Source organism: Ixodes scapularis, unplaced genomic scaffold (assembly GCF_016920785.2).
Source record: "Ixodes scapularis isolate PalLabHiFi unplaced genomic scaffold, ASM1692078v2 PGA_scaffold9__187_contigs__length_104089568, whole genome shotgun sequence".
Classification (NCBI taxonomy): Eukaryota; Metazoa; Arthropoda; class Arachnida; order Ixodida; family Ixodidae; genus Ixodes; species Ixodes scapularis.
Genome location: NW_024609884.1, coordinates 48,120,827 through 48,137,445, shown reverse-complemented (window position 1 = coordinate 48,137,445; position 16,619 = coordinate 48,120,827). Strand labels below are relative to the sequence as shown.

The window sequence follows — 16,619 nt, the reverse complement described above, 5'->3', positions numbered from 1 at the left end:
CGGAGTAGAGAGCCCTAATAAGTTCTTGTTCTAGTATTTCTGGGTTGGTGTCCGTGGCCAGAAGAATTTTAGATAGGGGATCCTTGGGTGAGGAAGGCTGAATTAGACTCCTCAACAGTGCCCAAGCGTGTTTTGAGCCCATTTGGGTGTTTAGCGAGTCACAGAGGTTCCCCCAGCTCTGTTGTGTAAGTTGTTGGGCATAGCTCTCTGCTTTTAAGTAGTATCCTGAATGCGTTTCTTTAGATTCCGGTTGGATTTCTTTTTTTTTTTCCATCTTTTGATTAACGAGCGTCTGGCCTCCCAAAGGTGTGTGAGATGGGGGTCTATGTATGGCGCTTGTTCAGTGGTATATATTTTTTTTGGTGTGTTTCCGCTGGTGCCTGACAAGCGAGTCGAGCCATTCATCAGGGTTCATGTTCGGATCCGGAGGGGACATATCAGTGCGAAAAGCATCCCAATCTGTTAGGGATGTGTGTGTGTATCTAGGTGTATTTTTGGGTTGATGTAGTGTTATGGTAAGAATGTTGTGGTCGCTGCCGAGTGTTTCCCGAGTGTTCGACCAATCCGGAGTGTACACACCTTTATAGAAGGCGAGGTCTGGATTGGTGTCGCGCTCAGCAGAATTACCGAGTCTTGTAGGGAAGTGTATGTCATTTAAGAGGGTGAATTGTGCTTGCTGACTGGCAGAGGCTAGTGTTTTGCCGTTCGGTGTGTCACGGGGGTAGCCCCAACTGACATGCGGACAGTTGAAGTCTCCTAATACCAGGGTGTCATGTGTTTTGCTGTTATGAGGTGTGAAGATCGGTTTGGCTCGTCGTAAGGGCTGTCTTGGGTGATGGTATACGTTAAGTATCTGAAGTGTTGTGGGGTGTCTTTTGTCCGGTTGTACCACCACTCCGAGCGTGAGCGTGTGCTCGTCAGATAGATGGGCAGTATCTATTTGGGTGGAGCTGAGGGATTTGCTAACTAATGTGAGCAGATTTAGCTTGGTACGGTCGGTGCCGTCTCCGTGGTGGTAAGTGGTGTAGCCGGCAAGTTTAAATAGGTGGAATGTTTCTTGGCATACAATGATGCCGGGGGGGGGGGGGATGCGTGCTGCTGTGTGTAGAGTTGTAGTGATGATTGTTTAGTGCATAGGCCACGGCAATTCCATTGCCACATGACGAGTGATGTAGGCTTAGTTATAGTGGTCAGATGTAACAGATGAGGTACTGTCTCGGCATTGTTTCGGCGTATTAGTGCTTGTGCCCGGGGAGTGCGAGCATGATTTGCGGAGTAGACGGAGTATGCGATCAAGCTTAGCCTCCATAGAAGCATTTTTGCTGTCTTGCACTGCGAGGCGTTGCTCGTGTTACTCCTGTTGAGTTTCTAGGGTGGTAATGTGTTGCTGGAGCGCGGCTAATTGTTTGCAGAGGGTTGTGAAGAGAGTTTCAATATTCGTCATGAGTTGTGTGGGTGTCGGCGAGGGTTGCGTGGTACGCAGTGATGGGGGTGCTAGTGCGTCGCGGTAAGATGCTGATGCGGGGAGAAGGGCAGTTGAATCACTCGTGTGGTCGGGGGAAGGGGAGGGAGGAGGGAGTGGCTGGCTCACCTGTTGTGGTGAGCTGGAAGTTCTGGACTGGAGTTGCTGCAAGTGGTTTGGCTGTGCCTGGTCTCGGCGTGGATTCGAATTTGGGGCTGGGTTCCCCCGCACCTTGGATGGGGTTTTAGGTCTTGGAGTGGTTGGGCGGCGAGCCGGTGTCCTCGATCGTGATCGAGGTCGGTGTTGCCTTGCTGGTGGTGGCTTTTGCTTGGTTAGGTCTTGTGCCGTGGTCTTCCTAACTGGATGCGGCGTTCGTACGCTTGTTTGACTGCCTGGGTGTTGGCTTGCAACCGTGCTGGGCATTGCGTGGATGTGGTGGGGTGATCGCCGCTGCATGTTTTGCAGTGAACATGGCAGTCATGTGGTTCGTCTGTGCTGTTTAGCGGAGTGAAGCATTGAGCGCAAAGAATGGTGTCAGGTGGGTTTGCGCATACGTCGGCTCGGTGTCCAAGGAGGTGGCACCTACTGCAAAACTGGGCCTTTGGGCGGTGGGGGTAGCATCTGAACTTGGCTTGGCCGTAGCAGACAATCTTTGGTACGTAGGTACCTTCAAAGGTTATTAGGACCGATTTGGTTCGTACTAGCATTCTGGCGGTACTGATATTGGCGCAAATGGGGATGAGGTACCGTTGAAGGGTCTTCTCTGGTGTCGAAGCCTCGACGCCATGGATCACACCTTTGCACGATATTGTTGGGGCAGCGGTGTAGGACGTGTACAGGTGGTCCCGATTATTTAGTATGAAGTGCTTGTTGTCGAGGATTTTGGCTGCAGCGGTTGGGCGAAGGGTTTTAAAAGCCAGTATGTTTTGGGGAGCTTGTACTTGCAGCATGGAGTCGGTCATTTCACCTGGCGTGAGGCCCGCAGCCATGACTAGGGCCTGCATGACGTGATGCGGCTGAGCGTCGCGGAGGAGAAGTCCGGTGGGTCAGATAATGACAGTTGTGATGTTCGTGGTCTTGCGGCGTGGATTTCCGTACACCGTTTGCCATTTTTCTTTGAGGGATGCGTCCTCTTCTTGCATGGCGGGTGATTGGGGATTAAGCGCTCGCTCCTAGCACGACGACGAATGCACGGCAGCGAGCTTGAGGAGCCGGTGCTCGGAGCGCGCAGCCGGCGCCGCTCACAGCCGGTACCGCTCGCGCGGCTTAGCCGTAAGGCTTAACTTGAGGCGCCGGGAGGGTGCGAGAATCGTGGGCGGATAATTCCAAAAGGAAAGCTCACCGGCCGCTAAATCTTCTCCCAGAGGTTCCTTGGAGGTAGTAGAATCGGCATTGTCAAGGATTGAAGGCGGTTAGCCCTTGTAGCTGGGGATTTAACGATCCTTAGGACGGAGCGTTCTGTTGGCGTGTCCGGCGTGGTAAGGCCGCTCGCAGCGCCTCCGTGGAAGGAAGGCATAACTAATATGACCAACTGGCTATTTTTGTTAGAAGGTAGTTTACACAATTATCCCATAACATGTTGACAAAAAATATGGCACCGAGGCACTTGAAATTCTCCACCTCTTCAGTACCACGTGAATTTAAGATATCTTGATGTGTGGGAAAGGGCATATTTTTTGGTATGAATATAACTGCCTTTGTTTTTTGAGTTAAATACTGACCAGTTCTCCAGTGTTTTTATCACACCATTACACATATCTATAAGTTCAAAAGTGAAAAAAAAAAAAATATCAGTGTCCCCTTCTCCCCTCTTCCACTGTTGTCTTCCCAGAGTTAGGGAGGTAACATCTGAGATGGACTGAGGATCAATGCTCATACAAGGAAACAGCTGCGACAGCTGCTACCCTTTGTCCATGCGTACTAAAAGGGGACTAGCATAAGACCGAGCACATACAAGTGATTACCTTGCATTGGTTCGGAGCAAAGCCTAGCAGCTCTGCCTCGACTCTGATGGGCTGACGAAATGGCCTCAGACCAACCCAGTCCTGAACCACCTTGCCATCCTGATAGAAAATAAGAGACCACAAAACACATGAGGAGGCAGGCGAGAATAAAAGGTAGCAAGCACTAAGGTAGTCGAGTCAAGGAGATTCGGCAAAGATCCACAGCCTCGTTAAAAATAGAAGGCTTAATTATAGGATCACGCAAATATTTTAATTGTAGTTTCGAATAATAAGCTATTCAATATTTGCTTCGAGATGAACTGCAATATTAATATTTTTCGAAGTGTTGATTGCATTCCTTACCAAACATGCACCTGTGCACTGCGGAAAAGCAACACTAGCAAAACTCGCTTCGGCGGGTGTTGCTTCTCCGCAGTGCACCAGTGCCAAGTAGGAAGCGCACTCAACAGGGCCAACCCACGACAATCTTGGAAAAGTACAAATATCAGCTGCATGCTTAGGAAACAAGCACACTTTCAAAGTGGGATGGTGCACACGCGCAGGGGGTATTTAGAAAGAAACGGAAACTTTGTTAATTTTGATATCTACATTGTAGTAAAATTTTCGAAATTAACTGTGGCTATTATGCAAGAGTATATGTTATGCAGAGATGCCCTGACAAACTGCATTAATCATGTGTGATTTTCTTTTCTTTTTTGGTAGTTCGAATTTGAACTATCGAATTTGAGACTGAAATTCGAGGCTGAAGGAAGGATATTCGTATTTGGCGAGAAGATTTATATATCTCATCAATTAGGTATAGTAGGGCATCTCTGTTGGTTTAATTTTATGTGAAATGCATCACTTCTTTGCCTTCCCAATGTGGGCATTGAACTTTCTGAGTCCATATAGTTAGATTAAGATGAACTTAGCTTACAAATGGGCAAGTGGAAGCTTGGAAACAATCTTCACAAGTTCAGCTGGATTTTTGTTGAAGCATGGTGCAATAGTGAAAGGCTTGGAGAAACTATGTGATTTGAAAATATTTTGCCAAAACCACTATTCCCATCGAATTTGCTTCAAACTCAAAAACCACTATTTGTGTGTGCCTACTTAATTACTATATTTCTTTCATGGCCCTTTAGCAGAAAAAAACAACACTGCTTGCACAAAGCAACACAGAAATAAATTTGTAGTTTATGCGAGTGCCAATTGTGGAGATAAACATTAGAACTTCTATAACAGGGGTGGCCAGGCTGACCCGGCCTAACAGCCGCAAACAAAACCAGGAAACTTCCAGGAGCTGCGCCGAGGGGAGGGGGGCAACTTTTGTTTAGAGGAATTAATGAAACTCAAACTACTTTCAATCTATCCGAGTCAAAAGCAGTCCAACTGTACGTAAGGTAGCAGTAGCACATGACTACAAACCGCAATCTGTCTTTCAATTTAAAGCGCATTCTATTTATCTTTTTGGGGAAGTGCCTGTGTGACCGGGAGGAAGGCAGGGGAGGGTGTGTGCATGTGTGTGGGGAGAGGGGAGGAAGCCGCGAGCCGCAGTTCAACACGCGAAGAGCCGCATGCGGCTTGCAAGCCACAGCTTGGCCACTCCTGCTCTATACTTTGTCATTCCCTACTTGGAGAGTTAAGGATAAGCAAGCTGTTTTGGAATTATCAGAACATGATATAATTTAAAGATGGCAACAACCTTTAGTAATCATTCTACTTCCACAAAAAAGTGCTAAGAATGGTGAAGATGTGCCACTTCAAGGCCATTTCAAGAACACTAGAGCCACCTTACAAGTCTCTGAATAGTGAGAAGAAAAAAATAACAAATTTAATTCTGTGTATGGGAAAATATTCAAAAGCTTTGTTTCAGATTTGACAACTGTTGAAAAGCCATAGACCAGTCATTTTCAGGAAAGTTCACTGCATGTATGTAACAAAATTTATTAGTAGAAACAAAAACAAAAAACCTACCTTTAGGCTTGGAACAACACTGACACAGTTCTCCCAGATGTATTTCCGATCGTGCTGTGACACTTGCATGTTCCAGTCCCCAAACTGCTTGATGCCACCTAAGGTAACATACTCTGTCCTGAAAGACACAGGCCAGACACATGTTGGTACACTACTCTCAGCAGAGCAATACAGCTACAAGAAATAAGAAGTGGAAGAGTAGTGAGAGAATGCCAATGACATGAGCAAGCTGGTGAAAGCTCAACATGGCAACACTTTTCTGTGCGTTTTCACAGTCGTAAGTTTTCACTGCGGCAAACAGTATGATTGGTACCAGCATGTTGGAAGAAAATTTTGCAAACACATACAGGGAGTAGCTGCAAGGATCAGCATATTTGGCACACCTCACAAAGTTCAAATTCTAAACGTACATATCTGAAATTGGGCACGCAAACGACGGTTTAAAAAAAATTTTATGTCTATTTTTTTTTTAAGAGTTCAACTTAGGGGTGGTGAATTATTGAAAATGGAGCGAAAACGGTGGTCGTGCATTTCCTACGTCCTATACCAGATGCTCGTTGCATCTTCAACGTCTTAATTCCATAATCAGTAACCACAAGACCGCCATTAGTACAACGCATATTCCATTCCTCAGATCATGATATTGATTAAAGTGGCCAGAGTGAATTTCGGAAAGGGTCTATTCACATAAATTTTCTTGCGATTACCCTTGCTGAATCTTGAATTTGAAAAAGATATCACCAGAATACCGCAGTCTATCATAAGTAATAGCTGCCAGTTTAATTAGGAAAATTTGAATGCAACTAAGCGCTGTTACGTTAAAACTCATAAAGTTGCTTTTTTTAATGTACCTGAAGCTTGCGTGTTTAACGTCCCGCTCTGAGGGAATGCCTTCCCTTTAACACTTGGATGCACTGCAACGAAGCAAGATAATCAAAATTGCAATGCTTAAACTGAAAGAGAGATCAAATAGGATAGTATGTTATTTCTGGCTAAAATAAAAAGTAATTCTCACAAGCCTACCATAATGATCCGGACGTGTAGCGGGGCCTGAGCCATTATATTTTCAGTATTGATAAAGGGAAATCAGGTTTTGGTGCAATGCTGGCGCAAGTTCCTCACATTTGGGCTAAATGTAGCAGGATGTAGCAGGGTAAGCCCTTTGGAGCAGTTTGGCGCAAATGGCGCAGCAATCACATCACTGCAAATGTACTGGTCCTTACGGCCACTCCCTGTATGAGCAACTGATCGACACGACAATAAGTCAATGAAGAAATACACAAAAAGTAAGTGCACAAACAAGCTGGTGTAAATTGAGTCTAACTACATTTTAAAGGTTGTAAGAAGGTGCATACTGTCTATGAAAAATTTCCCATACGAAAAATTTAATTTTTCTGGTGCTTAACATTGGTGTGCATTCTCTAATACCAAGACTATATTGCTGAGAAAAAACTGACTTTTACTACCACTTTGAAGATTTAGTAAGATTCAGTCATTTACTTGAGAAACCACTCTGTTTTAGACTGGGGGTTTTCAAATTTTACGGGCCCAAGGAAACCCTATCAGCCTCAAATGACGGCTGAGGAATGCCTCTCAGTCCCGGCATTGACAAAATAAAGCAGGGCAGAAGCCTATGGAAAATGTCAACAATGATGCACATACTATTTGCCCCATTTACCCTTTAAGATAACAGGGTGGTGGGAGCTACGCACTCGCAGTATTAATCAATCGCATGCACCTTTTATAACCTGAACCATCTTTTTGCATGTGGGTATGGGTGGGAGCGACATCACATGGCGAAAGATTGACAAATGACTGGTCCAACGAGCACATAGCTTCCACTATCCAGTCAGCTTAGCGATGAACAGAGCATAGACCCACACAATGCTTAAAAACAAGTCGGCGTTTACCCACACCTGAAGCGGAAACTGCGCATGTGCAGAAACCAAATTCGCTGGAGTGAACCCTCTGTGCATGCGCTGTGCTGATGGCAGCACTGCTGTGAAGACGTGATGTCAGAGCCGCGTGCATTGGAAGCGTTTGGCTCACAGCTATGCATCATTGGGTAGCCCAGATCAGCTAAAATGGTGCTTCAATTGGAAAACACTTTTCTTGGGGGCTGGGACGACCGAGGAAATTTGGGGGCTCGGGGAACTTACAAGGGCACTCTGGGGAACCCTTAGATTCGTAGGAACTCAGTTTAAGAACCCACACCTTAGAATTGCAGAGCTGGTCTTTTTCTTTCCCTTCAACACCAACAACCAAGGCAAAAAGAGTGCCTGCAGCTCACCCTGGGAGTACATAACATCCATCAGCATAGAAGAACTGAGTCACCCAGGGGGCATGTATCTGTAAAGAAAACGAAACCTTCATTAAAATATCAGAATGCCCTTCTGGGAGCACTTAGCAGTAGCTTTTAAGTGCACTTATTCCTGGGTCAGTAGAAAATTTTTTAGGAGATTAACACTTTATCATATGTTAAGCTTGAGCATAATATCTGGTTGGAAGTTGTATTCTGGCCTGTATATTTCCAGCATACGATAGGAAAGGTAAGAAAGGCTCCCAAGAACCTAAACGAATATATCGGAAGGGCCTTCACTGCACAAGATTTCTGCCCAAAATTCTATCAGCCTTTGGAACCACACCTATGATGCATCATAAGATCCAACATACGGTACCCAAATACATGCTATGGGGTACAATTCCGAGGTGAAGAGGAGTCCACTGACTGAAGGAATTGAAAATGCTTCCCCAAAGAGTTTGAACTACCGAACTGGGCAGGTTGGTCTCATTTCTGGCTCTGCCACATCTGGGAGAATTGTGAATAAATGACTTCACTCTTGCATCCTTTCTAGAACTAGAAAATATTAATATACACCTATTCACAATGGACAAGGCTTCTTTTAACTATAGGCCAATATGACCACTATTAGAGTTTGTGTTCTAAATTTATCATGCTTCCCACAAGACATGTATGCACACTAAATTGTAAAACTGTTTGGAGGTATTTCAAAGCAGCAGAAAACGTCCACAAGCACTTTAACATTCTCAGGCAATTTCAAAACACAAGATCATCTTTGAATGTGTTCATTCGCCTCTGTATGGTGGTGGCAAAAGGCTTCAGGTACTTGGCAGAACTGGACAGGAAATAATAGGACTCGAAGCGCACAAAAATTAACATAGACTCCAAGTTGAAAATCAATTTACCTTGATTGCTTGTCCTCTGATGGGGGTAAGCAAGAAATCCTCAGTAAGCTTCTTAGCTCTAAGGCCTGTGCAGTTCACCACAATGTCAAATTCCTTTCCAACCTTGAGAAAAAGAGGGAAGAAAAATAGTTTAGAATGAAATGAAAGGTAGCTTCCAAATTCATGACTGCTTTTTTCATTCTGCCTAGTCAAAAGAAAGAGGAAGAGAGAAAAAAGGCTGACATGTTCACCGACACTCACATGAGAAATGTGAAATCGCAGGTCTTTCATTGATCATTAGCCAATTTGACTGTCCCCATGCTGGCACATAATGTCCACAGTAAATCTAAAGTGACGTCATGACCTGTTAGATGTAACTTAGGTGTTACATGCTCCGGGGTTGATAGATTATATGCACAAATGGCAAGGACTGTTTAAAGTTTAAGAGCACGAGTTCAATGGTGGCAGTATACTGATATGTCAAGAGAGCTCTTGCTGTTACACGTCCGGAACCATTGCAAATAGTAACTCAAAACTCAAAAGGTGAAGCTTTCAGAAACTGACCTTCTGTAGCATTAAGGAACATATTTTTCAAGGTGCACTTTTTAACAACTGTTAAATGTTTATGCAAAACTACACACCTTTCCAAGAAAAGTTGTAAACAGAAATAAATGTTAAATAGTCCACATTAAATGAGCAAACACACTAGCGATACAACTATGAAACATTTCTTCTGTGTACTGCAGTCAATACATAGGAAAATGAAAATCATTTAAAGGACAACTCCGGTCAATGACAAGAAATTTGAGTTAATGGTTGATTATATATCCCGAGGTAGTAATGAACAGGTCTACATCATTTCTTTCCAAAAGAAGTGTAGTATTTTTCGCGCAATCTTAATTTAAAATTCACCAGAAACCAAAACCGAAACCTTGCCTGCGAAGGGCAAGGTTTCGGTTTTGGTAAAATCCTGGTAAAATCGGGACGTCACATACCAGGCGGCTGTGCGCAGCTCGGTGCAAAGGCAAAAGTGTCGTCTGCTACGATCGGCAGTCTGCTACACCTGACGACGCTTGCGCTATCGCGGCCGCAGCTTGTTTTAGTGCAGAAAAAGGCAATTTTTCCCAAGGGATTGTTTTAAAAACATTAGTAGAAAGCGAAGTTCAGTAGACCACACGTGAAATATGTCGCGACGTGTTTGTAGAACTATGCCTTAGTCAGCATTGCAAACTGGCTCTCTAGCACGCGATGGACGCTGCTGGAAATGATGCATGCTCACAAGGGAGCACAGAAGCACATGTGCATTCCGCGAATCCAAGGCCGACAATGAGTACGCTGCTAGCACCGCCTGTAGGCTTTCCTTGAAAATGTACAAAACAAGCTAACAAATCTTCCCGAGCGCCTGAGTATGACGTAGGTAGTGCGGCGTGGGCTGCGCCGAAACAGTGATATTGACTGCGCTGTTGGCAATGCCACACCTTGCCTGCTAGGATTAGCAGATTTTGGTAATTTCACGCACCTCAAACTTTGTTTGCCAGTTTCACCAACTTTTAGGTAGAATTAGATAAAAATATTTGGCATGTGGTCTTTTTCGGTGATACTAAAGAGAATTGCATTGTTTTCTTAATACTGAAAATGAACCGGAGTTGCCCTTTAATAGTCTTAAAGTTTCTGCATGCAAAAAAATTAAATATTCCTTTACTTGATTACACCATACTATGGTGTAATCAACATGCTTACCTACTATAAAATACCAAGCAAGTGCTTGTTCAGAATGAGAGAGACAATCGCGGTGAAATTGGGAGGTGGGCATTTGCTAGAACCACGCTCATGCAGTGTACCTGGTGCATTCAAAACGTCTCTCTAAAAGTAAGGGCAGAGAATACTTGCTTTCCTGTGGGCTCATGCTCATTATTTCATAAATGTAATTGACCTCTATACAGTTAGATGTCATGCCGAATCGTAGCATAAGAGGATGTCACTGCTTTTGCAAAATTTATGCAAATTGAACATTGACAAGTTATTTCAAAATAAATGTAAGCAAAAATTATACAAGTCAGAAAATTTTAGATTCAACAACAAAAAAACTACTCAAAACGATTTCACTGAAACTATTAAATTCTTTCTCGGTGCATATGCGTATGCATCCATGACGAATGTTTATTCTAAACATGCTGAAAGCCTAGGCTCCAACTAATTATGTACCTAATTACTTCTGAATGTAACCAAGTAATTATGTCAATTATTGAAACAAATATGAGATTGTAATGATTTGACTAAAGAACTTACTTCTTGGAGACTCTGAACCATCTTCTTTGTGAAATGCCCACCACTCTCAGTTATCCTGGAAGATCAAATGCAAAATCATTTATCTTCAATAAATTAGCATGCATTTACTACAATATCACCTATTCATTTTGTAATAAATGCAAGATCAACACAAATTTTGGGAAGTTTGTGTATGGTTCTCCTGAAATGCTTGAGATACTTGTGAAGTGCAGTAAGCTGACAAGCACTTTGGATATATCACCAACCCCATGACTCAAGCCCTTGCGTTCCTAGAATGTATACATTTACTTGAGACATTAGCAAAAAGCACTTCAAATATTAGTCGAGAGACCTGAGTGAGAAAAAACAGAACTCACCGGTCTGTCAGCCATTGTAAGTATTTCCTAGGATCAGCTAAGATGCTTGAGTAGAAGATACCAAACCTGCAATATGTGGAGAAACATATCATACTAATTTAATTTTTACCAATTTTACCCTAATCCCAGCATATCAGCCCCAGCCAATGCGGCATTTCATACTTGTACTTTTCTGGAAACCTGGTCATTTCTTCCGGTGAGAGAGCTCTTAAATCATTGCAGAGTTCTTTCATCAGCTCATTCTGTATGTCAAAAAAGAGTAAAACAGTGTTTTAGCGTGCAACTCATTGTTGGCATTTTATGTTTAATCGAATCTAAGAATATGGTAAACAGCAGCTAAGTGCTGCTTTTTGGGATATTTTGCAGGAACAATATTTTTCAATCGGGCATAAACTGGTCCCTGAACCACATGAATTAATTGCCATGGGCAATAGATTCGTGCAATACATTTTTTGTAATTGTTTTCGATTTGCCAAATTCATAAGTTAAGTCACCATGAAATATAATTTACAGTATAACTCAGAGCTTTGAAATGGTTTGTTATTTTGCACATAGTATGACACCAAAGAGCAGTTGATTTATAGTGCAATATTACAATGTATAGTATAATGAAAGAATAAGGGCATATTGAATTGCAGTTAAATTTTACTTTGCTCACAAGATTGATTTTCATTATGCTACATGAATAATAAACCCATGTTCCCAAATACATAAAATTACTCAAGCTGACACTTTTCCTATCCTGGGATGACTGGCATATAATTAGGATTCTGTGTTTTTGGAGTTCATTTTTCATCAAATTCGGAGCATGCTTTTTTTTTTTTTTTCCGAAAATTTAGTTTATTGGGGGTTATTTTTGTTAGATTCCCTATTCTCTGAAATTCTGAGTTTAATTTTGCAGTGTCTTATATTTTTCAAAATTAAAATATATTATATTCATGCGCTCTATGCAGGTTGTCGAACCGTAACCGGAACTGAACTGCTTATTTTGCCCAAACCAAAACAGAAATGTTCGGTGCCATTTAGGAGCTGAACTTGACAGGAGCAAAACAAAAGAACCCTTCCGAACCGGTTTGCCAAATGCATTCGCGCTACTATTTTGTGCACTGTGCAGCGGAAATTTGGAGAGGCTTACTTAGCGCTGCCGGGCAAGGTGTTTCCACTTATGCAAATATTTCTGTAAGCATATTTTACAAAGAAGGTCAATAACCGCTGTTACTGACTGTCACAAAATCCGCCTGAACTGCTCAAAGTCATAGCGTCCATGCGCCCGGCGAGAGGCCGCTGCCACGTGCCAACGGGATGACGCATCGAGCCGCCATGGTAACAACAATGCAGCATCAAATTCGAGTTTACTACGGTTGATGAAATGCCATTTCATCGAAACACGTTTAAGAGAACAGGCTCGTTTTATTGAAGCTCGTTTAGAGAAAACGGAGCCTCAGTTTAGAGAAGCGCCATTTATCGAAAAGGGGAAGCTGCTTAAAGAAAGCAACCCCTACTTTGCATGTGTATCACTAGACAGCATGTTAACTCCCCCAATCTCCCCTCCGGTTCACGCCACTTTGCGGCCACAGTCTGCTGCGGCTCATTACAAAAATGTTAACCCACCTGGCCCACCCGTACACGCCGCTTCGTGGTGGCCGATTTCGCTAAAAGGAGGCTCCTCGCCATTTTTCTAAACTGGGTTTCTCTATAAAGGGATTCCATGCACCGAGAAACTAAGGAAGAGAAGGAAACAAGAGCGCATGGGGACATCAGTACGCCAAGCTCCGATTCAAATGATTAGTGGGTATTGCTAAAGCTACTAGCTGTCTTTGTGTGCACTGAACTCGTCAAACGTGTTCGAATGTGAAAGCCAAATGCCGGACGCCGGCATTCTGCGTTCTAGCGCTTTCGACGAGTGCAGTGGAGACAAAGCCAGCTAGCTACCTTTAGGTCTACCCACTAATCATACCAACCAGAACTGGGCATTCTGACGTCCCCGCACGCATAAACGGGAGTCTCTAAACCGGCCTTCGCTAAAATAAAGTGACCATATTCCTCGGGCCCCAAAGCGGGACACGTATTGGGAGGGGGGGGGGGGGGGGGGGAGGGTATTGTGTTGCGAGACTTGAAAAGTTTAAATTTCGGTAACAAATCATACCTTTTCATTATTTCGTATACACCGTGTGCATCTCTTTTTCTTGCAATTTGCGTACTGTGTGGCTTGCAGATATCTAATACATTTGGTTGGAATATTTCTTTAGTATTAATGTAGTTATTTTTGCGTACGCCAATTAACCTTCAGCATCGTCTCTGTCGAGGATAACTTGTTCCTTGATCAGAGGAAGCACCCTTTCACCGGTGCGATCCTTTCGTTTAACCGAATCTTTCATCTATCCGCGGTTCGAGGAGCAAAAGCGGGACAAAACGGCGTCCCACAAGCACGCTGGCGGGACAGCGGGACCACGGCCGGAAAACCGGGACCTGTCCCGCCTAAATCGGGACGTCTGGTCACTTTACGCTAAAATGAGCTTCGGTAAAATGGATTACCCTGATCTTTTTGTATAGGCTCCGACGGCTCCATCTCAAGCTGGTGAGGCCAAAGAAGAACCCAATACGGAAGCACTTCAAATTTGACACTGACAAAAACCAGTCAGTATGCAAAATCAACAAATGTGGGCTGCGACTCTCTGGACAGCATGGTGCCAACCTTGAGCCCCACATACAGCAATGCCACAAGGCAGTGTATTATGCGCTTCTGGTACAGAAGCCATCGGGCAGCAGCACTCCTGAGCCGTCCACCAGTAGCAGCCATGCTGCCAGTCGGTCGCTAAGAACACCGTTCAAGCAGCCAACATCGGCATCTGTCGTACAATGGGGCTCTGGTGTAACACTGAACTTAATCGGAAACAAAGTTATGAACATGTGTCAAGCTCATCACCACAAACAACCGGCCATTTTGTTTCATGGATGAATCCGGGTTCCAGAAAATTATAGATCCCGTGCTGAAGGACCTCAAAGATTCTGTTACAGTAAGTGCCAAAAGCGTCCAGCAGAAAGTCTAAAAAAAGGCAGAAATTGCCAGAAGAGAGTTCTCAGAGTCCCTTAGGGCATGATTGGTGTCACTGAAAATCGACTGCGCCAAGCATCTAGAACATGCAGTTCTCGGCGTGAACGCCCAATACGTCGGAAATGGGAAAATTTACCTGCAAACGCTAGCAATGAAAGAAACGTTTGAGTGACACACCCCGGAACATTTGAAAAGCGAATTTCTTCAAGTAATTTCAAGGTACGACGTTTCCCTAGAGCAGGTCTACGGTATAACGACAGACAACGGAGACAATATGCTGAAAACGGCCACTCTCTTAGCAGAAGAATCTGCTGGCCCGGTTGCAGCAAGATCCGACCAGTCCAAGTCGGAAGAGGAAGACGTGTATGCGTACAGTGGCGCCTCAGATGGTGCCTCCTACCTCAAAGAATTAGAAGGAGCTTTTGCTTTTTCAGATGAGGAACCTCTTCTTCAAGGAACGAGGAGTGCTGCGCGCTGCAGCTCGCTGTACATGACGCTCTTAAGTCTACAGCTTCTAGCGACATCGCACAGAAGGTCCAAAAAGTTGTGAAAAAATGAGGTCGCAGACCGTGCTGTCCCTACTTTGGAAGCTCAATCTGCAGAAGCTCATTCTGGATTGTGTAACGAGGTGGATGTCCACTGGGGCCGTGATGCAACGATTGCTGGAGCTGGGAGAGTTCTGCGACGAGTTTATCGCACATGATGATGAACACAACCATACTCAAGAAGACTGGCAATCAATCAGCAACGTAGTTGCCTCCCTGTAACCGGACGAGGAAGCAACAGTGCAGCTTCAAAGAGACCAACTAGCTTTGGGGGACTTCTACAGAGCATGGCTCACGTGTCGACATAGAAAAATTGACACCCCATTCGCGAATCAGCTGGCCGCTGCCAGGAAAAGGCTAGAGAAGGTTTTGCTTGGAAGTGACATATTCTGTGCGGCTATATTTTTTAATTCTCGATACCATGTCACGCTAACCAGCGAGGAGAGGTCCAGAGCAAAGCAGTATTTGCTACTGGCATGGAGGAAGCTTCGCACACTTAAAGAAGATGCCCAGCCAAAGCAACCTCAAGCATTGTGCACAACGGGGAGTACCACTTGCCCTGATGATGACCTCGAAGCGTTCCTCATGGAAAAAGAAAGCACCTGCCTGAAAGCATTTGACAACCATTCTTTGATCTTTGGGGAGATTCAGACCCTACTGGACGGCTTTGAAAAGGTGCCCCGAATTAGCAAGGGTACCAATGTCTTGGAATTTTGGGAAAAGAAAATGCCCCGCGCCCCGAATTATATTCACTTGTACTCGTTGTTCTTGCAGTGCTGGCCACACAAGTCAGTGTGGAAAGGCCCTGCTCGAGGTTAAAATACATCTTATCATGTTAACAAACGCGATTGAGCCCGTACATACTAGATGATGTCCTTTTCCTCCGGTCGTTTCAAGCAGCCAAGGCAGAGCATGCACTTTCAGTAAAATTAATATGGCGTGTGCATGTAACAATTTTGGAGAGGCACTCGTCCATTCTTACAGTATATATATCCAATTTTGTATTTGGTGAATAAAAAGTTGGTACCCAGTCCCATGTGACGTTTTGAATTTTTGAAGTACATTCCAATAGACAGATGGAGCACACAAAATCAATAAATTAGTGCTTATTTTATACTCTAGTAGCCCACTTAGAATATTCGGTGAAATTTTTCACTTATCCTTGAACCATTATATAAACCGGTACGTATGAACCGGTTTAAACCAGTTCAAACTGTTATTTTTTCCGCTCTAGAGCTGAACCTGAATCGAACCGAAATATGTAAACTGTAATCTGAACCGAACGGAACAGAGTTTCGGTTTGACACCCTAACTCTATGTATGCTTGATTCAAGAGAACGAAGTTAGTATCAACTAATATTTCTTCAGCTGGATTTTGCATTGATGCCATTTCCATATACTAATTTGTCCCACGACAAAATTCGCAAACAAGTGTTGCTTTGATAAATGTAACATATCTTAAAATCAATAAACACCTGGAGGTCGCTGGAAAGCTCATGTTTATCCCATCCTATCCATCAACTTTCTTCTCGGCTGTGCGGGGTGGAGTGGTAAAGGCTGTATTATATAATTGCTTCAATTGCCCCCCCCCCCTCCCCCCCTATTCCCCTCTCTATGAAATCTCTATGGTTCACAGCTTTCAATGTTACAAAAACACAACTTCTCCTTCCTCTAAGAAGCCCAAATAGTATGGGCCGAACTGGAAACCGGAACAGTGGCCCTCGTCATGACCCGTAAGTACAATGACTTGTTATTCTGAATGAAACTTGACGAGGTAAGATCCCTTTTGTGAATGAGCAGAGATTT

At 44.0% G+C, this 16,619-nt stretch overlaps 1 protein-coding gene across 3 annotated transcripts in view; it reads right to left on the bottom strand.

The window, feature by feature from the left end:
• Positions 1-16,619, bottom strand: part of LOC8029342 (D-amino-acid oxidase) — a 41,838-nt gene that overhangs the window by 8,142 nt on the left and 17,077 nt on the right. For all 3 annotated transcript variants that reach the window (XM_029978517.3, XM_040211374.2, XM_029978519.4), the window contains exons 4-10: positions 11,376-11,455; positions 11,214-11,279; positions 10,858-10,912; positions 8,590-8,691; positions 7,673-7,731; positions 5,383-5,500; positions 3,427-3,525 (exon numbers count right to left, since the gene is read on the bottom strand). In XM_029978517.3, coding sequence (XP_029834377.3) covers positions 3,427-3,525; positions 5,383-5,500; positions 7,673-7,731; positions 8,590-8,691; positions 10,858-10,912; positions 11,214-11,279; positions 11,376-11,455 — 579 coding nt within the window. The remainder of the gene's footprint in view (positions 1-3,426; positions 3,526-5,382; positions 5,501-7,672; positions 7,732-8,589; positions 8,692-10,857; positions 10,913-11,213; positions 11,280-11,375; positions 11,456-16,619) is intronic.